General features: G+C 45.9%; 1 protein-coding gene across 2 annotated transcripts in view; it reads right to left on the bottom strand.

Annotated features, from left to right (window-relative positions):
• Positions 1 to 20,377, bottom strand: part of MPP3 (membrane palmitoylated protein 3) — a 178,200-nt gene that overhangs the window by 77,852 nt on the left and 79,971 nt on the right. Inside the window, exons 8-13 of one of the 2 annotated variants that reach the window (XM_030221016.1) lie at positions 19,980 to 20,065; positions 18,339 to 18,413; positions 8,879 to 9,075; positions 4,569 to 4,633; positions 4,379 to 4,399; positions 1,776 to 1,817 (exon numbers count right to left, since the gene is read on the bottom strand). In XM_030221016.1, the coding sequence (XP_030076876.1) occupies positions 1,776 to 1,817; positions 4,379 to 4,399; positions 4,569 to 4,633; positions 8,879 to 9,075; positions 18,339 to 18,413; positions 19,980 to 20,065 (486 nt within the window). The remainder of the gene's footprint in view (positions 1 to 1,775; positions 1,818 to 4,378; positions 4,400 to 4,568; positions 4,634 to 8,878; positions 9,076 to 18,338; positions 18,414 to 19,979; positions 20,066 to 20,377) is intronic. The other variant, XM_030221015.1, reaches the window with a different exon arrangement.

The raw sequence follows: 20,377 nt of genomic DNA, 5'->3' as shown, positions 1-20,377 counted from the left end.
TCCACCTACCCTCCTCTCTTCCCTCCCGTTCACATTAATTGATTTGATTACTTTATTTTTTGTCTATTAGATTGTAAGCTCTTTGAGCAGGGACTGTCTTTCTTCTATGTTTGTGCAGCGCTGCGTATGCCTTGTAGCACTATAGAAATGCTAAATAGTAGTAGTAGTAGTAGTAGTAGTAGTAGTAAAAAAGCTTCGAACTGTGTGCTGTTAAAAGAAAATGCTTATCAAATTGAGGGGTCCTTTTACTAAGCTGCGGGAAAAAAGGGCTATGCTGTAGCGGAAGGCCGTTTTTCCTCACACACCGTTGCCCTTTTCACCGCAGCAGGTAAAAAGTCCCTTTAAAAAAGGCCATGCGGTAAGATTACACTTACTGTGTGACCATGTGGGGGGAGGGGTGGACGTAAGAGCTCCCACTGCAACTTAGCAGTAACCGGGCAGCGTGTGGGGGTTGTATTCTGTTTTTACATATGATGGCACACACTTGAGGCAGAACTAGTTCTGGCAACCACCTTTGAAGTTAGCGTGCAAAAGCCCGTGTTGGACTTACCAACACTTTGTAAAAGGGTCCCTCAGGTAATTTTCAACAGGGCGAGTAATAAGGCCATCGCTCCTTTTTCACACCCCTCTCCCCAAACACACAAACGCACGCTATCGTACCTCCAAACAAAGAAAAGTGGCCCCTAAAGACCGTACAAATCTGCCCGGCACTATCCTCGCCTCCCAACCACCAGCCCCGCCTCCCACTAACAGAGCCGGTGGTGGGAGGCGGGACTGGTGGTTGGGAGGTGGGGATAGTGCTGGGCAGACTTATACGGTCTGTGCCCAGAAAAAGACAAGTACAAATCAAGGTAAGGTATACACAAAACGTAGCACATATGAGTTTATCTTGTTGGGCAGACTGGATGGACCGTGCAAGTCTTTTTCTGCCGTCATCTACTATGTTACTATGTAATATGAGCAGAAAAGCACTTTTTAAAATGGTGCAGAGAGGAGATGTACAGAGAAAGACCTATGTGAGGATGCGGTAGCATGCAAAGAGACTGAATAACCAGTCAGAGTGGCTGGAAGGAGCTATCTTTACATGAGGATGGGAAGAAAGCCTCTATGAAATTCCCCTTCATTACTCTTTAGTGTTAAACACTCAAATGGATTAAGGAATGGTAGTGATTACAATGGCTTCTGACTAGTCTTAGCCAGCCTGTTTCATGCCAGTGATTACAGTAGCACAAAAAGGCATCATTTTTAAACAAACTCAAGCTTTATACATATTTCTTTATTTATTTAATAAGAGCATCGGCGTTCTTGAGGCATTGGGAGATAATTGCTTTGCCATATGACTGGATGCCCACGCCTGGTCTGCAGACGTTTTTGGGGCCAGTTATTTCATAATGACCACTGCCATGGGCATCAGCACTTCATCAATCCTGAAGACAACACTGCACTCTTTTTCAGAGGTGTACCGAGGGTGGGCGGTTCGCCCCCGGTGCACGCTGCAGGAGGGGTGGAGGGAGCAGCTGCGTGGCTGTCGGCTCCGCTGGTTCCCTGTTTCGGGGCAGAGAGAGCAGGGAACCAGCGGAGCCGACAGAAGGCAAGAAGAATGCACCGGAGAGGGGAGGGTTGGAGGTGATGTGCCAGGGGGGACGGATGATACTGCAACCCTGGGGGGGGGGGGGGGGTGCGCAGCGGCGATCTACCCCGGGTGGCAGGAACGCCATTGCTCCTTTCACAATAATAATAAAAGGACTTTTTGGAAAGACGCACATTCCTCTCACCTATGTACACGTTGCCAACGTTCCCTTCACAGTCCAAGTCCTCTGCCGACACACAAGAGAAAAGAGAAAAGAGTGTGTCAAAACGCGATGAAAAATTGAGACAAGCAATTTACGTCACCTGTGTCACTTACAAAATAATCCTGCTCCCCCTTCAGATTACTTCTGCAAAACTGAAAGAAAAAGTCTTCTCTTATAGAAAAAGCAGAGGATACCATGCTAGAGCTGGGGGGTGGGGGAGGAGAGGCATCTTCTGTACATACTGGGCTCCTCTCATAAAAGCATCAGCCAGGTGTTAACCCCTGTACAAGGCGGCAATCTTTTGTATGCCACCACTCTAGCGTTTTTGATGCACGTTAAATACTAATGTGCCCGCAGGAACGTATTGGCGCGTTAGCATTTAACGTGCCTTAACTTTAAGGGCGCATTAAAAACGCTAATGCGCCTTAGTAAACATACCTCTAAATTTAGCAATGGAGGATGACGTGAACAGCTGCAATGGTGGGACTTGAACCCACCACCCCTGAATGATAAAGCAGCTGTTTTTAACCCCCAGGCTACATAATTCTACGATATACTTATCACACATTATATTTTGAAACGGGAGCAGGATCTTGGCACCACATACAAATATCAGCATTGGGGGCGGAGCTTTAATTATTTGCTTAAGGTGTCTATAACCAGCACTTTGATGGACAACGGTTATAAAGTAATGGGAGGGGGATAAGGAAGGAGAGAGATACTGGACACCACAGGAAGGGGGGGATAAGGAAGGAGAGAGATGCTGGACACCACAAGGAGGGGGGATAAGGAAGGAGAGAGATGCAGGACACCACGGGGAGGGGGAAAGTAAGGAAGGAGAGAGATGCTTGACTGCACAGGAAAGGGGGAGGTAAGGAAGGAGAAAGATGCTGGAAACCACAGGAAGGAGGAGGTAAGAGAGATGCTGGACACCACAGGGAAGGGGGAGGTAAGGAAGGAGAGAGACGCTGGACACCACAGGGAAGGGGGAGGTAAGGAAGAAGAGAGACGCTAGACACCACAGGGAAGTAAGGAAGGAGAGAGATACTGGACACCACAGGAAGGGGGGGATAAGGAAGGAGAGAGATGCTGGACACCACAAGGAGGGGGGTTAAGGAAGGAGAGAGATGCTGGACACCACAAGGAGGGGGGATAAGGAAGGAGAGAGATGCTGGACACCACAGGGAAGGGGAGGTAAGGAAGGAGAGAGATGCAGGACACCACAGGAAGGAGGAGGTAAGAGAGATGCTGGACACCACAGGGAAGGGGGAGGTAAGGAAGGAGAGAGACGCTGGACACCACAGGGAAGGGGGAGGTAAGGAAGAAGAGAGACGCTAGACACCACAGGGAAGAGGGAGGTAAGGAAGGAGAGAGATACTGGACACCACAGGAAGGGGGGATAAGGAAGGAGAGAGATGCTGGACACCACAAGGAGGGGGGATAAGGAAGGAGAGAGATGCTGGACACCACAGGGAAGGGGAGGTAAGGAAGGAGAGAGATGCAGGACACCACGGGGAGGGGGAAAGTAAGGAAGGAGAGATGCTTGACTGCACAGGGAAGGGGGAGGTAAGGAAGGAGAGAGACGCTGGACACCACAGGGAAGAGGGAGGTAAGGAAGGAGAGGTAGATGCTGGACACCATGGGGGAGAGAGGAAGGGCAGGGGAGATACTAGATGTGACATCTTAAGGTTCAGCTAGGGTTTCAAATACCCGTCGGGTGGTCCTAGGTTCCTTTATGGAACAGGTACCTCAGGGTGCCTAAAAGGAGGTGCCCAGTTATATAATTGCCCCACAGTGATTTGTGGGTTACAACAATCACATTCTATCATTTAGTGGAGGAGTGGCCTAGTGGTTAGAGCATCAGTCTTGCAATCCAGAGGTGGCCAGTTCAAATCCCGCTGCTTCTCCTTGTGATCTTGAGCAAGTCACTTAACCCTCCATTGCCTCAGGAGCAAACTTAGATCGTGAGCCCTCCTGGGACAGAGAAATATCCAGTGTACCTGAATGAAACTCACCTTGAGCTACTACTGAAAAAGGTGTGAGCAAAATCTAAATAAAATAAACCCACTTCCCTTTCCCCTTCATCCAGTAATGTGTCATAGTTCTGGGGTTATGTCTGTGGGAGCGGCAGTATCACAAGCGTGGTTTCGAATTTGCTGTCTGAGTATGGAGGAAGGAGCATTGGCTCAAACGAGCACCAAAGATAACCAGCTACAACAGTAACCTTTTAAGTGAAATGTATAGAAAAACATTTTCTTAATCTGTTTTAAGTGGGCTTCAAGAGCCAAATGTCACTTGGGGCTGATAACATAAGTGATGGCTGCTCACTGATTGGTTAAAAAATGTATTTTTACATACCAATAAAATACTATTATTAATACTTAGACTGACTCTCCCAAGCACGAATTATCATTAATCAACGCCATCCAACCATGTGGAGTCACAGCCTCTGAAAGAACCATTCCCCAAAACTCTGCTGTTTTTCACTCGAGGGTCGCTTCAGACATGAGATACCTGGAATAAACATGGCCGTGCAAAAGGGCCACTGCAACATTGACCGGAACTGCTGTAATACAGCCACTTACCTGCCTCACAAGACTGGTCACCTGGGGTCAGCATGAAACAAACAGGACACAGGGTTTAACATAATGAACATTTTTACAAAGGCAACTGCGTGAATTTCAAAACGATCAATGGCCAAGAAGATTAAAGCCTTTGCTGTGCCCTTACCTACAAAAGTCTATAGGCTCGTCTGAGATATCATAAGTGACTTACACAAAGTAGTCTGTGTAGGTCTTGGATTCTGTAGTGTTCCCAATGTCCTTCTGTATGCTAGTCTCCTAAAAAAAAGTAGAAACAAATATAATGCATGGTTAAAATCCAAGAAATCTGTGAGAAACTTGGGGGTAATTTTATATGTTTCTCTGCATGAAGCCTGTTTTACATGTAACAACAGAAGAGTAGCCATACTGGGTCAGACCAATGCTCCATCTAGCCCAGTATCCTATTTCCAATCCAGGTCACAAGTACCTGGCAGAAACCCAAATAGTAGCAACATTCCATCTAGAATCTCAACAACAACATTCCAGAATCCCAAACAAGATTCCAGAATCCCAAATAATAGCAATATTCCATGTAGAATCTCAAATAACAGCGACATTCCAGAATCCCAAACAATAACAAGATTCCAGAATCCCAAATAATAGCAACATTCCATGTAGAATCTCAAATAACAGTGACATTCCAGAATCCCAAAAAATAACAAGATTCCAGAAACCCAAATTGTAGCAACATTCCATGCCACCAATCCCAGGGCAAGCAGCGGCTCCCCCCCCCCCCCCCCCATGTCTATCTCAATAGCAGACTATGGACTTTTCCTCCAGGAACTTGTCCAACCCTTTTTTAAACCCAGATACCCTATCCTGGACCCAGAAAATGGGGCACAGACTGGGTGAAGAAAGGGCAGAGTTACAATGAATGTGTATATGAAGAGAGTACATGCATATATTTAATCCCTGCTTTGGAGCAGGGAATGCGGGTCAGAATTTGTGTGCTACTAGGACTGGATCTGGGTAACTTTTTATATACTACTATTTAACATTTCTAGAGCGCTACAAAGTGTACGCAGCGCTGTACAAACACAGAAGAAAGACAGTCCCTGCTCAAAGAGCTTACAATCTAATAGACAAAAAGTAAAGCATTTAAATTTAAAATATTTAAGCAGTCAAGCACAAGAGAACAGTCACAGAAGGACAGAAGATGTTGAAGGGTGGTCAGTGTGATTAGGTGTAACTCTGGTTGGAGTAGTGGGAGAAGGTGATAGAAGAATAGAAATGGGTGAGGTAAAGTAATGAGTGGGTTGATAGGGAGGTTATATAAGACATGTCACTCTAGGGGTGGGTGGGTAGAGGGGTAGGGTGGGTGGAAGCAGGAGAAGGTATTCTCTGCAGCCTATCTGTGAGATGGAAAATGCTCTCTGAAGCTGCTGCTATAAGTTGTTAGTTTTCTCTCCCTGAAAGAGATCCAAGCCACACCCACGAAGTTCAAACTGTCAGTGGGGAGGGTGAGGGGAGGAAATGGCAGTGCTTGATGAAAAAGAGAGCTCAGTTTGATAGGAGATATACTATAGGATGTCATTCTGAGGCCAGGCTAAGCAGTGTTGCCAGGTGGGCGGTTTTACCGCCCAATTGGGCGGTTTTCCGCGACCCGCCGCGGGAAATTTTTGCCCGCGGCGGGTTGCGGTTTTTTGGGCTGGTTTTTGTGCTTCGGGCGGTTTTTTCGGCCGCGGGGGGGCGGGGTTAGTGACGTTTTTGGGTGGGGTTAATGACGTTTTGGGCGGGGTTAGTGACGTGGGAGGCGGGGCCGATGACGTGGGAGGCGGGGCCGATGACGGGGGGGCGGGGCCGATGACGGGGAGGCGGGGCCGATGACGTGAGAGGCGGGGCCGATGACGGGGAGGCGGGATATATGTGCCGATATTGCCTTGACAAAATATGCTTCATATATGAGCCTTTTTTGGATATTTCACATAGGTGTTCTGTTATCAAATCAAGTCCATAGCATCCATTTTTTATTCATAAGATGAAACAAGCATAGTAACATAGTAGATGACGGCAGAAAAAGACCTGCACGGTCCATCCAGTCTGCCCAACAAGATAAACTCATATGTGCTACTTTTTGTGTATACCTTACCTTGATTTCTATCTGCCATTTCCAGGGCACAGACCATAGAAGTCTACCCAGCACCAGCCCCTCCCAACCACCAGACCCGCCTCCCACCATCGGCTCTGCCACCCAATCTCCGCTAAGCTTCTGAGGATCCATTCCTTCTGAACAGGATTCCTTTATGTTTATCCCACGCATGTTTGAATTCCGTTACTGTTTTCATCTCCACCACCTCCCGTGGGAGGGCATTCCACATAGGCGCCCCGTATAAGAGGCTTGGGGAGGCTAAGACTCCCCAGCCCAATCGTGGACTTCCGTTTGCGATGCAGCCCGCCCCGCGCGTTTTGACCTTAAGGTTTGGTTTCTGTACATAAAACATTTAGCTAAAATATCCCTCATCACCATCACAACCACTATACAGAAAGACAGCTGGCATGCACAGGGTATACCTTTTTACCCAAAAGATTCAATTTCTTAACAGGAGAAACGAGATGCCACAGAAAAAGCTGATTCAAGCAGAGACCTTTGTGTGACTGCTGTCTAAAAGAGAGGTTTTTTTAAGCCAATGATTGAAAAGTAGGGAGAAAACAAGACAGTTTTTGTAAAGCTACCTGAATTTTCTGAGGCTCTTAAGGAAGAAAAATATTTTGAGTGGTGTTAGGTTTATGAACTGCCAAGGAAATGTAAATATGTATTACTAGTAAAAAAGGCCCGTTTCTGCCGCTGATGAAACGGGCCCTAGCCGGCACCGGACTCCCTTCCCCTCCCCTTACGCTTGTCTCCCTGGTGGTCTAGAGGTACCTGTTCGGTCGGGGCAGGAAAGAAAGAGCCCCCTCTTTCCTGCCTGTAGCGGTGCTGCATCGTGCGGGAGTACGGCTCTCGGCGTTTCAAAATGGCCGCCAAGAGTTGAAGTCTCGCGAGGCAGCTTCAACTCTCGGCGGCCATTTTGATTCGCCGAGAGCCGGACTCAGACACGATGCAGCCGGGCAGGTAGCAGCAGCGCTCCGGGCAGGAAAGCGGGGGTTCCTTCGTTCCTGCCCGAGCGAACAGGTACCGCTAGACCACCAGGGATAGTGGCGTAAGGGGATGGGAAGTGACAGGGTGGAGGGAAGGTGATGAGGGGAAGAGTGTGGTACCGGGGGTGGGCCGGTACCTTGAAAGGGGCGGGGCGATGTGGTGAAAGGGGCCGGGGTGATGGGCACGTCGTCGTTTGCAGCTGGGATTTGTTGGAAGGGGAGGAGTAGGCTCCCCGTGCGTTGATTTGCCTTGTTTTCGTGTTCCGCCCTCGACGTCATCACTTGTGACGCGAGGGCGGGGCATGCAGACAAGGTGAGTGTTCTGGCTTCACCACCATGAACTTACGAACCGGTGTGCGAGTGCCTGCAGTGACATGTGTCCTCAGAACGTTGAGGGTGCGTTTTTATTATAGTAGATAGTATTACGATGGTATTATAAGATTAGTTTATAGTTCGAACCACTGTCCTCATTTTGGGGTCCTGCAGGAAAAGGGCCCTGTGGTAGCAATGGGGGACATTTTTCCCGTATGCCAGGGCCCTTTTTACCACAGCCAGTAAAATGCCCCCCCCTCCCCCCCCAAAAAAATGTCCACACACTGTAAGATAACTGTTACCACATTGCCATGTGGCGGGGAGCACTTACGCCCACCCATTGAGGTGGCAGTGCCAGTAAGGGCTCCCGCGGTAACCAGGCAATGCCCGACTACCACCAGGTTAGTGCCACGCTAGGGGAAAACAATTTCCAGAAACGGAGCTCGCTCCAGCCTGAACTACCGCCGACGGCCACATTGGGCCAGTGGTAGCTCCGGAATAGTGCGTGGTAAGCCCACATTGGGTTTAACGTCGCCTTGTAAAAGACCCCTTTTAATATTTGCTGTCTAAATGTGCCAAACCAAACAACAAGATGGTGGTTTGGCCAAAACATTTTACCTGCATGTTTCCCCTGTGACTTTTCTTGTGGGAGGGTAGAGGAAGTTATCTGAAGGCTGGTAATTACAGAATGATATCCATTAATCCGTACGAATCACTCTAATGTTTGAGTTCCAAAACCAGGGTAACCTCCTTGACTTAAACGGTATAACATCCCTCCCCCAAATCCCTGGATCACCCTATCTCTGGATGAGACCCATCCTGTAATGTAACACGTCTCAGTTGAAGACGATAATTCTTCCCACCCACTCCTCAAATTTTTTCTCCTTCAGAAACATTTGTTTAAAAAGCCTCAGTTTCTACAGCTCTTGGAACGAACTGCATGCTTGAGGGATATGGGATAAGGAATGTTCATAAATACAGAGTCAGAATATTGAGCTCGGTGTATCCTGAGGATTTGCAAGAGAAGTTCTCTGGAGGACTCCTATTTCAGTCCAAGACTCATCTACTACTAAAATAATGGTTCTCACATACCTCTCTTGAAACTCTTTTGACGGAATGAGCCCTGCTCTGAGGTTGGTGTCTCCTATGCGCTTCGCCTGCCACCAGGTGGCGTCATCTTGGCTCACGACCTCCAGCACGTGTCCTCTCCGGAAGGGAAGCCCTGCCTCCTGGCAAGGGATAGCTCTGTCCTCCGTGGGGTCAAAGTCAAACAGCGCCCTCATGTGTACCTTAAGGAAAAGACCATCGTCATTGGTGGGTTTGTATCCCTTTCTGGGGGAGCAGGTTATTGAAAACTGCAAGAAATTACAAGTTATAGCTTGATGGAACATGATTATAATCAACTGTATGTATTATAATCTGTATCTTACTAAGTGGTCCTTTTACCAAGCTGCGGGAAAAAGGGCCCTGCGCTAGTGGCAAGGGGCGTTTTCCCGCACGTCAGAGCCGTTTTCTTTCCACAGCCAGTATAAGCCGAATAAAAATGGCCATGAAGTGATATCTCTTACCGCGTGGCCATGGTGGAGCCCCTAATGCCACCCTTTGAAGTGGCGATAATAATTTTCCCTCTCAGTGCTTACGGGGATTTCAATTTTATTGACCGTATCCAATCTTTTTATTTAGTGATAATTACTGAGCTAGCTTAGGGGCCCAACACGCGCCAACTTGGAGTTACCACCTGGCTACTGTGTGGCTCATGCGGTAATTTCATTTTTGGTGCACGTCCAATACGCATGTCTGAAAAATAATTTTTACTTTCTGGCACGCGTCCACTATGCGCGCCAAGTGGCATTTGATGCATGTAGCTCATTAGCACCCGGCTAATGCAGGACACCTTTCCACTAAGTCAATGGTTGGCGGTAAGGGCTCAGATCCAAAATGGACACGCGCCAATTTTTATTTTGCCACACATCCATTTTCGGCAAAATTTTTTAAAAGGCATCTTTTGCAGGTGCGCTGAAAAATGGATCTGCACATGAGCACAACACATGCCTACGCTACCGCAGGCCATTTCAGCGCACCGTAGTAAAAGGACCCCTTAGAAACACAAGGAAAGGATAGGTAGGCTGGCCTGGCACTACATTTCCATGGGGACCCTGCAGGAGCTGCATCCATCCCCACGGACATGGAGGGCATCCCTGAAGGAGTCCCATGGACCTGGAGGAGATCCCCATAGAATTCCCACAGGAACTGCAGGATTCCCACTAACCCCGTTCCCAAGCAGCTCTAAAATCAGCACGGCTTAACATTTCAGCACCACGGTCTGGTCAGCTCCTAAAACTAGGGTGACAAAAAGGATGGAAATGAATTCAATTTATTTCCACCACATGTAACTTTACAGCTGAGATACACTTTCTAATTAAAGGGGGAAAACACATTGAAAACCACAATTTCACTCATGCAGAACTCCTGTTTCTTTTCAGACTGCTCTTAAGAAACAACTGCTGTTTACCGTAACGGGAAACCTTGCCTAATGATATTATTCCTCCCTTTTGCACCTCAACTCTCTTCACAGTTGTACAAAACCCACAGGAGAAGAAAAAAGAAAAGGATTCGTGTGACTCCTGGGGAATACGTGAGCTGGGAAAGCAGGCACGATTGTGTGCTGCAAATTCAGCTGAGCAGAAAAGGGGGGGCTTTGAGAAAGCGGGTTTTCTTATTTGACACCTGCAGGGAAAGACGCTCCATAAGCAGGAAACTGTGGAGCCCAGTGTTTACGTCTCCCAAGCCAAATTAATTTCTGAAAAGTGGACTACCGATGACAACACTGATATATGTGTGTATATCTTTTTTTTTTTTAATTTCAAAATTGAGTGCAATCAGGAAAAGGAAAATAAAAAGTCTTCTACTGATGGTAATAAAACAACTAGAGAGATCTGGCATCTTTCTGCAGCTGGTATGCAGGGGCTTGGCTTTGATGCTTTCAATTACTCCTTGAAAGACTAATCATTTTATTTAAAGGACATTTCTGCAGTTTTCAATTACAGGAGCTTAAGATGTGCTATGCTGGGTCAGCAGAAATGCAGTGTAGCATCCCAGATGAGAACAAGAGACGGAGCCTCAGATCGGAGGGAACAGATTTTATTACTGGACCCGATACAGCCCGCGTTTCGGATAAACGCCTGCATCAGGGGTCGTATTATGAGGGCTTCCTCAAGCAACTCAAAATACCTCCTATACATATGCAGCAAACAATCTAGCACTCTTGCAAAACCTAAATATAGTTATTTTATTTATTTTTGTTACATTTGTACCCTGCGCTTTCCCACTCATGGCAGGCTCAATGCGGCTTACATGGGGCAATGGAGGGTTAAGTGACTTGCCCAGAGTCACAAGGAGCTGCCTGTGCCGGGAATCGAACTCAGTTCCCCAGGACCAAAGTCCACCACCCTAACCAATAGGCCACTCCTCCACTGTTGCTACTATTTGAGATTCTACATGGAATGTTGCTATTCCACTAGCAACATTCCATGTAGAATCTCCAATAGTAGCAACATTCCACGTAGAATCTCCAATAGTAGCAACATTCCATCTAGAATCTCCAATAGTATTCCACAGAAACGGAAGCCTGCGCAGCCTTCTACATGGAATGTTGCTAGTGGAATAGCAACATTCCACATAGAATCTCCAATAGTAGCAACATTCCATGTAGAATCTCCAATAGTATCTATTTTATTTTTGTTACATTTGTACCCCGCGCTTTCCCACTCATGGCAGGCTCAATGCGGCTTACATGGGGCAATGGAGGGTTAAGTGACTTGCCCAGAGTCACAAGGAGCTGCCTGTGCCTGAAGTGGGAATCAAACTCAGTTCCTCAGGACCAAAGTCCACCACCCTAACCACTAGGCCACTCCTCCACTGTTGCTACTATTGGAGATTCTACATGGAATGTTGCTATTCCACTAGCAACATTCCATGTAAAAGTCGGCCCTTGCAGATCACCAATATGGCCGCGCAGGCTTCTGCTTCTGTGAGTCTGACGTCCTGCATGTAGAATCTCCAATAGTAGCAATATTCCATGTAGAATCTCCAATAGTATCTATTTTATTTTTGTTACATTTGTGCCCTGTGCTTTCCCACTCATGGCAGGCTCAATGTGGCTTACATGGGGCAATGGAGGGTTAAAGTGACTTGCCCAGAGTCACAAGGAGCTGCCTGTGCCTGAAGTGGGAATCAAACTCAGTTCCTCAGTTCCCCAAGACCAAAGTCCGCCACCTAACCACTAGGCCACTCCTCCACTGTTGCTACTATTTGAGATTCTACATGGAATGTTGCTATTCCACTAGCAACATTCCATGTAGAAGTCGGCCCTTGCAGATCACCAATGTGGCCGCGCAGGCTTCTGCTTCTGTGAGTCTGACGTCCTGCACATACGTGCAGGACGTCAGACTCACAGAAACAGAAGCCTGCGCAGCCTTCTACATGGAATGTTGCTAGTGGAATAGCAACATTCCATGTAGAATCTCCAATAGTAGCAACATTCCATGTAGAATCTCAAAGAGTAGCAACAGAATCTCCAATAGTAGCAACATTCCATGTAGAATCTCCAATAGTATCTATTTTATTTTTGTTACATTTGTACCCTGCACTTTCCCACTCATGGCAGGCCCAATGCAGCTTACATGGGGCAATGGAGGGTTAAGTGACTTGCCCAGAGTCACAAGGAGCTGCCTGTGCCTGAAGTGGGAATCAAACTCAGTTCCTCAGTTCCCCAGGACCAAAGTCCGCCACCTAACCACTAGGCCACTCCTCCACTGTTGCTACTATTTGAGATTCTACATGGAATGTTGCTATTCCACTAGCAACATTCCATGTAGAAGTCGGCCCTTGCAGATCACCAATGTGGCCGCGCAGGCTTCTGCTTCTGTGAGTCTGACGTCCTGCATGTACGTGCAGGACGTCAGACTCACAGAAACAGAAGCCTGCGCAGCCTTCTACATGGAATGTTGCTAGTGGAATAGCAACATTCCATGTAGAACCTCCAATAGTAGCAACATTCCATGTAGAATCTCCAATAGTAGGAACATTCCATATAGAATCTCCAATAGCAGCAACATTCCATGTAGAATCTCCAATAGTATCTATTTTATTTTTGTTACATTTGTACCCTGCGCTTTCCCACTCATGGCAGGCTCAATGCGGCTTACACGGGGCAATGGAGGGTTAAAGTGACTTGCCCAGAGTCACAAGGAGCTGCCTGTGCCTGAAGTGGGAATCCAACTCAGTTCCTCAGTTCCCCAGGACCGAAGTCCACCACCCTAACCACTAGGCCACTCCTCCACTGTTGCTACTATTGGAGATTCTACATGGAATGTTGCTATTCCACTAGCAACATTCCATGTAGAAGTCGGCCCTTGCAGATCACCAATGTGGCCGCGCAGGCTTCTGCTTCTGCGAGTCTGACGTCCTGCATGTAGAATCTCCAATAGTAGCAATATTCCATGTAGAATCTCCAATAGTATCTATTTTATTTTTGTTACATTTGTGCCCTGTGCTTTCCCACTCATGGCAGGCTCAATGTGGCTTACATGGGGCAATGGAGGGTTAAAGTGACTTGCCCAGAGTCACAAGGAGCTGCCTGTGCCTGAAGTGGGAATCAAACTCAGTTCCTCAGTTCCCCAAGACCAAAGTCCGCCACCTAACCACTAGGCCACTCCTCCACTGTTGCTACTATTTGAGATTCTACATGGAATGTTGCTATTCCACTAGCAACATTCCATGTAGAAGTCGGCCCTTGCAGATCACCAATGTGGCCGCGCAGGCTTCTGCTTCTGTGAGTCTGACGTCCTGCATGTACGTGCAGGACGTCAGACTCACAGAAACAGAAGCCTGCGCAGCCTTCTACATGGAATGTTGCTAGTGGAATAGCAACATTCCATGTAGAACCTCCAATAGTAGCAACATTCCATGTAGAATCTCCAATAGTAGGAACATTCCATATAGAATCTCCAATAGCAGCAACATTCCATGTAGAATCTCCAATAGTATCTATTTTATTTTTGTTACATTTGTACCCCGCGCTTTCCCACTCATGGCAGGCTCAATGCGGCTTTCATGGGGCAATGGAGGGTTAAGTGACTTGCCCAGAGTCACAAGGAGCTGCCTGTGCCTGAAGTGGGAATTGAACTCAGTTCCTCAGGATCAAAGTCCACCACCCTAACCACTAGGCCACTCCTCCTGTTCTCTGGTGTGGTTCAGTTCATTACCACACAGACCCTTGCCTTTGCGCGCTAATTTCGTCTTGAATTCTGGATGTTTCTTGTTTAAAAAGGAGAAAGCTTGCTCTGACCAGTGATGTTCTGAAATGTATGTAGGACCTTTGTCACCCTAACAGAATAAGAAGTCTGAAGTTCTTAGCCTCCTCTCGATTTCTGAATTTAATTGATACTGACTTATTTTCCATAAATCATTTTGTGATAATTTGTGTATACGATTTACTACAACATATTTGAGCTTTGCGATAGTACTAGATTACATCTGCAGCATATTTATAGTGGGGTTTTTGAAGGTTTTATATTTTGGATTCCCCACTGCCAGAGATGAGCACCTAGCTGATAATTGTTTATTGATTTTTTTCGCAAAGAATTTGTCCAAATTATTTTTACACTATAAAATTCAGAGGCAGCTGTGCCAACCTGGTCAAAATGCAAGGTATGGATGGTCATGTCACATTCTGGTCCGTGTACCTTGGTGCCGCTGGCTGGTAGGTGCCATCCTGGTAGCAGCAGTGTTTTCCCATCCTTGCCCAGGACCAAGTGCGGCACCTCCTTTGATCATTTTGATACTAATACTTTCATGCCCTTCCACCCTCCCATTTATCTCTTGCTCCTGTACATAAGAATAGCCATATTTATGATCCATCTAGCCCAGTATCCTGCTTCCAACAGTGGCCAATCCATGTCACAAGTACTTGACAGAAAACCAAATAGTAGTAACATTCCATGCTACCAATCCCAGGCTTCCCCCATGTCCATCTCAATAACAGACTATGGACTCTTCCTCCAGGAACTTGTCCAAACCTTTAAGTCTAGATACGCTGACAGCTGTTATGACATCCTCTGGCAGTGAGTTTCACAGCTTACCTATTCTTTGAGTGAAAAAATATTTCCTCCTATTACAGAGATGTGGTTCAACGATTCTCATGAATGGGATGCGACCGTACCGGGCTATAATATTTTTAGGAAAGATAAGAGAGGGCCGAAGAGGTGGAGGAGCGGCTCTGTATGTGAGACACAATATCAGAGCAGCTGAAATGCGGGGAACCTGGGGAAAGGAAGAAGTTTTATGGATCGTCCTGGAAAGAGAAGATGGAATCTGTATCTACACGGGGGTTATCTACAGACCTCCTGCGCAAACGGAGAAGTTAGACAAGGATCTAATAGAAGATATTCAAAAGATTGGTATGAAAGGGGAGGTGCTACTGTTAGGAGATTTCAACTTGTCTGATGTGGTTTGGAATGTCCTGTCTGCGGAATCGGAAAGAAGTAGGGAGATTGTGGATGCCTGTCAAAATGCCTTGCTCAGACAAATGGTGACGGAACCCACGAGGGAAGGGTCAATGCTGGATCTAGTGCTCATGAATGGAGGTAGTGTTTCCAATATCCGGGTGGGTGCCCACCTATGTAATAGTGATCATCACACTGTATAGTTTGATATAAGGAAGAAGGCAGAGTGCGGACATACAAAACTCAAAGTACTGGATTTCAGATGTACTGATTTTGATAAAATGGGGGAATACCTGAAGAAGGAGCTATTGGCTTGGGAAGGCATAGGAGAAGTGGAAAAACACTGGTCTAAGCTAAAGGCTGCTATAAATATGGCGACTGATCTTTTTGTGAGGAAAGTAAACAAAACCAAGATAAACAGGAAGCCTATACGGTTCTCCAAACAAGTAGCTGAAAAAATAAGAGCAAAAGAGGCTTTGTTCAAGAAATACAAAAGAACGCAATGAGAGGATCACGGAAAAGATTATCGGATTAAACTCAAAGAAGTGAAGAGGGAAATGCGGCTAGCGAAAGCACGAGTGGAAGAAAAAAATGGCTAAAGATGTAAAGAGAGGTGACAAGACCTTTTTCAGATATATTGGAGAAAGGAATGGAATTTCGAGACTGAAAGATAATGAATGGCTATGTGGAGAGTGATGAAGATAAAGCGAACGTGCTAAACAATTATTTCTCTTCGGTGTTCACAGAGGAAAATCCTGGAGAAGGACTGCGGTTGGCTGCCGAGGGAACGTCTGGGAATGGAGTGGATACTGCGCCGTTTACGGAAGAAAGAGTTTATAAACAGCTGGAGAATCTGAAGGTGGACAAAGCTATGGGGCCGGATGGAATACATCCCAGGATACTGAAGGAGCTCAGAGAGGTCCTGGCAGGACCTCTTAAAGATTTGGATAGTTAACTTTCTAGAAGCTGACGGGTTACGCGTTGCCACGCAACCTAAAAGCGAGCTATGAACTGACCAACTTCCGCAAACCACTGAAGACCCATCTCTTTGACAAGATATACCACAAAGATCAACACATCTGAAACTCCCCACATATACCCAGAAATGTTTAATAATGCCTTCTGTTATATTACTATCATGTATTCCATTACCATGTAACCCAAAATCCTTCTGTAATAACAAATGTCTATTCTCTTCTTATTTCCACTATCCAGGATGTATTGTAAGCCACATTGAGCCTGCAAAGAGGTGGGAAAATGTGGGATACAAATGCAATAAATAAATAAATAAATAAATACAGGACCCGAGGCAACATGGCTTTACCAAAGGAAAATCCTGCCAAACGAATCTTATTGACTTCTTTGACTGGGTGACCAAAAAACTGGATGAAGGCCGTGCGCTAGATGTAATCTACTTGGACTTCAGCAAAGCCTTTGATACGGTCCCCCACAGAAGACTCGTAAATAAGCTGAAAGGGTTAAACTTAGGACCGAAAGTGGTGAACTGGAGAAGAAACTGGTTGACCGACAGGTGACAGAGGGTGGTGGTAAATGGAATCCGCTCGGAGGAAAGGAAGGTGAGCAGTGGAGTTTCTGAGGGGTAGGTGCTGGGGCCTATTCTGTTTAATATATTTGTGGGAGATATTGCTGAAGTGCATTTTTGCGGATGACACGAAAATAGCCAATAAAGTGGACACCCTGGAGGGAGTAGAAACGATGAGAAGGGATCTCCGAACGTTATAAGAATGGTCGAGGGTCTGGCAGTTAAAATGTTGCTGGAATGGTGTTTTTATATATCTGCAGCCTTCGGGTCGATGCAAAGCACCAAAAAAACTGAGCACAATTCACTATATATAATTTTAATATCTAATTTACATTTATATATTTTATTAAAGTGTGATTAGTTTTGCATATCACTGGTTTTTCTTAAACACATTTGTATTTTGGTTTCTGGAACATTAGAAAGTTAAAATTTAATGCCGAGAAGTGTTGAGTGATGCACTTGGGGTGCAGAAACTCAAAAGAGAGATACCAGATAGGAGGGGAGAGATTAGTAAGCTCAACTAAGGAGAGAGACCTTGGGGTGTTGGTGTCAGAGGATCTGAAGGTGAAGAAACAATGTGACAAGGCGACGGCCGTGGCTAGAAGGATGCTAAGCTGCGTAGAGAGGGGGCATAACCAGCAGAAGAAAGGAAGTGTTGATGCCCCTCTACAAGTTGTTGGTGAGGCCCCACTTGGAGTATTGTGTTCAGTTTTGGAGGCCGTATCTTGCTAAAGATGTAAAAAGACTGGAAGCGGTGCAAAGAAAAGCTACAAAAATGGTATGGGATTTGCGTTGCAAACTGTACGAGAGACTTGCTGACCTGAACATGTACACCTTGGAGGAAAGGAGAAACAGGGGTGACATGATACAGATGTTCAAATATTTGAAAGGTATTAATCCGCAAACGAACCTTTTCCGGAGATGGGAAAACGGTAGAACTAGAGGACGTAAAATGAGATTGAAGGGGGGCAGACTCAAGAAAAATGTCAGGAAGTGTTTTTTCACGGAGAGAGTGGTGGATATTTGAAACGCCCTCCCATGGGAGGTGGTGGAGATGAAAACAGTAACGGAATTCAAACATGCGTGGGATAAACATAATGGAATCCTGTTTGGAAGGAAGGGATCCCTCAGGAGCTTAGCGGAGATTGGATGGCAGAGGCGGGGCTGGTGGTTGGGAGGCGGGGATAGTGCTGGACAGACGGTCTGTGCCCTGAAGAGCACAGGTACAAATCAAAGTAGGGTATACACAAAAAGTAGCACACATGAGTTGTCTTGTTGGGCAGACTGGATGGACCATGCAGGTCTTTTTCTGCTGTCATCTACTATGTTTTTTTACAAATATAAAGGCATTACTTGGGAAAGTCAGTTTTCTGAGTCTGGCTGTGGGTTACCATCAGGATTTAGCATACATTTGAAACCCACGGAGGTCATGAAACCTCCTTAAACAAGATGAGAATCACCATCATAAAGATTGGGGGTTTCTTTTTTTTGGCTTGCCTCTTACCTTACTCTCCTGTAAATGATCTTCCTCTTTCACCGCTGGGATTATTTTTAACGTAATGGAACCCTGCGACTGCGCCTGAAACACAAGCAAGCAAGACAGACAAAAAAAAAACCACACCAGCCCATCACGTCCCCTGTAGCTGATGAACAAACAATCCATATATGTAAATTGATTCTCTTTAATTACGTAAACTAGTTTCTCTCTTCAACGTGTCTCCAACATAGCTAATTATGTAAAGCAGGCAAGTATTTTGCATGAACAGATTCAGGCAAAATTCATATTTCTTATTACTGGTAATTAACATGGCACTGAGTTCTAATAAATAGAGGCCGATTTTCCAGGAACCTGCTACAAGTTTGAAATCATTTTGTTTTTCCAGCCTTTCAAAAATGTTAATGTGCCTTCATCTCAGACAGAATTCTAAACCTGATACTGGGTAAAATTATTCAGGCCTCCTGTGCAGAAACTGTAGCACTATCGTGTATTACATCACGCTGTGCGTTTGCAACTTGTGGACGTGAGGCGAGAATAAAAAAGCAGATTTGTTTGCTTTAAATCACCACCTTACCTCATAACAGAAGTAGGGAGTAATCCCCAAGTCCCACAGGGATAAAAATCACACAGACAAATGTCTATATCAAAGGTTCTCAACCCAGTTCTCCATTTTATGCAAATCTCTCTCGTGTATATTCATTGTGGGTATTCTGAAAACCTGACTGGCTAGGTACATAAGTATTGCCACACTGGGACAGGCCAAAGGTCCATCAAGCCCAGCATCCTGTTTCCAACAGTGGCCAATCCAGGTCACAAATACCTGGCAAGATCCCAAAAAAGTACAAATCATTTTATGCTGCTTATCCCAGCAATAAGCAGGATTTTCCCCGTCAATTTAATAATGGTCTACGGACTTTTCTTTTAGGAAGCCATCCAGACCTTTTTAAACCCCACTAAGCTAACCGCCTTTATCACATTCTCTGGCAACGAATTCCAGAGTTTAATTACATGTTGAGTGAAGAAACATTTTCTCCGATTCATATTAAATTGACTACTTTGTAGCTTCATCGCATGCCCCCTAGTCCTAGTATTTTTGGAAAGCGTAAATAGACGCTTCACGTCTACCCGTTCCACTCCACTCATTATTTTATATACCTCTATCATATCTCCCCTCAGCTGCCTTTTCTCCAAGCTGAAGAGCCCTAGTCGCTTTAGCCTTTCCTCATAGGGAAGTCGTCCCATCCCCTTTATCATTTTCGTCACCCTTCTGTGCACCTTTTCTAATTCCACTATATCTTCCAAGGACTGGGTTGAGAGAACCCATGATCTATATTATCTATGTATATATTGTATGTTTCTAACAGTAAAGTTTAATGATCAAGTTTTCTAATGTAAAAACCTGACAGACCACATTCAAAACCCAGTATCATCATTTTCTCCAATATGACCTCCGGTGTGACCCTTCAACTTTCACCCTTCTCTTTTAATGGTTCTTTTATGCCTTGGCTTCAAACACGTCAAGCTTCTTCCTAGTCGAGAAACTCGGTCTTTTTGTGCTAGTCTAAAATGCATCCCTCTAAAGCCAAAATGCAGCACATGCTGCCTTGGTTTAAAACACCACATTCTCTGAAAAATCAAGGTGCAGACCAAAATCTGGCTAATCTCGTCCGGTCGTTTATGAAGCACTGCCACACCATTCACTTCTCGTAACTCATCTCCAACATGCACGAGACCTGAAGGAAAACAAGGCAGAGAAAACACGTTACAGGCTGACATGACATAACCAGTGGTTCAGAGTCACAAAAACAGGACCTCCATCATTACCAGTGCCCGGTAGTGGCAGTCACAGGCTTCGCCCCCTCCCCCTGTGTGGGCTTAGACTGAAAATCTCTACAGAGTACTGGAATCTGGAAGCATAAAATGATATCGAGGACCCTGTACTGACGGTTGCTTCTGCTGCCTCTGCCTTCCTGCTTTGGATAAGCGGAGGGGAAAAGTGCAGGTCTGGGTGAATTTTCAAGTGCTAAAATGGGGGTCATGCTGGA

This window comes from Microcaecilia unicolor, chromosome 12 (genome assembly GCF_901765095.1).
Source record: "Microcaecilia unicolor chromosome 12, aMicUni1.1, whole genome shotgun sequence".
Taxonomy (NCBI): Eukaryota; Metazoa; Chordata; class Amphibia; order Gymnophiona; family Siphonopidae; genus Microcaecilia; species Microcaecilia unicolor.
Note: the sequence above shows the minus strand (reverse complement) of the source record. Positions and strands in the feature narration are given on the sequence as shown.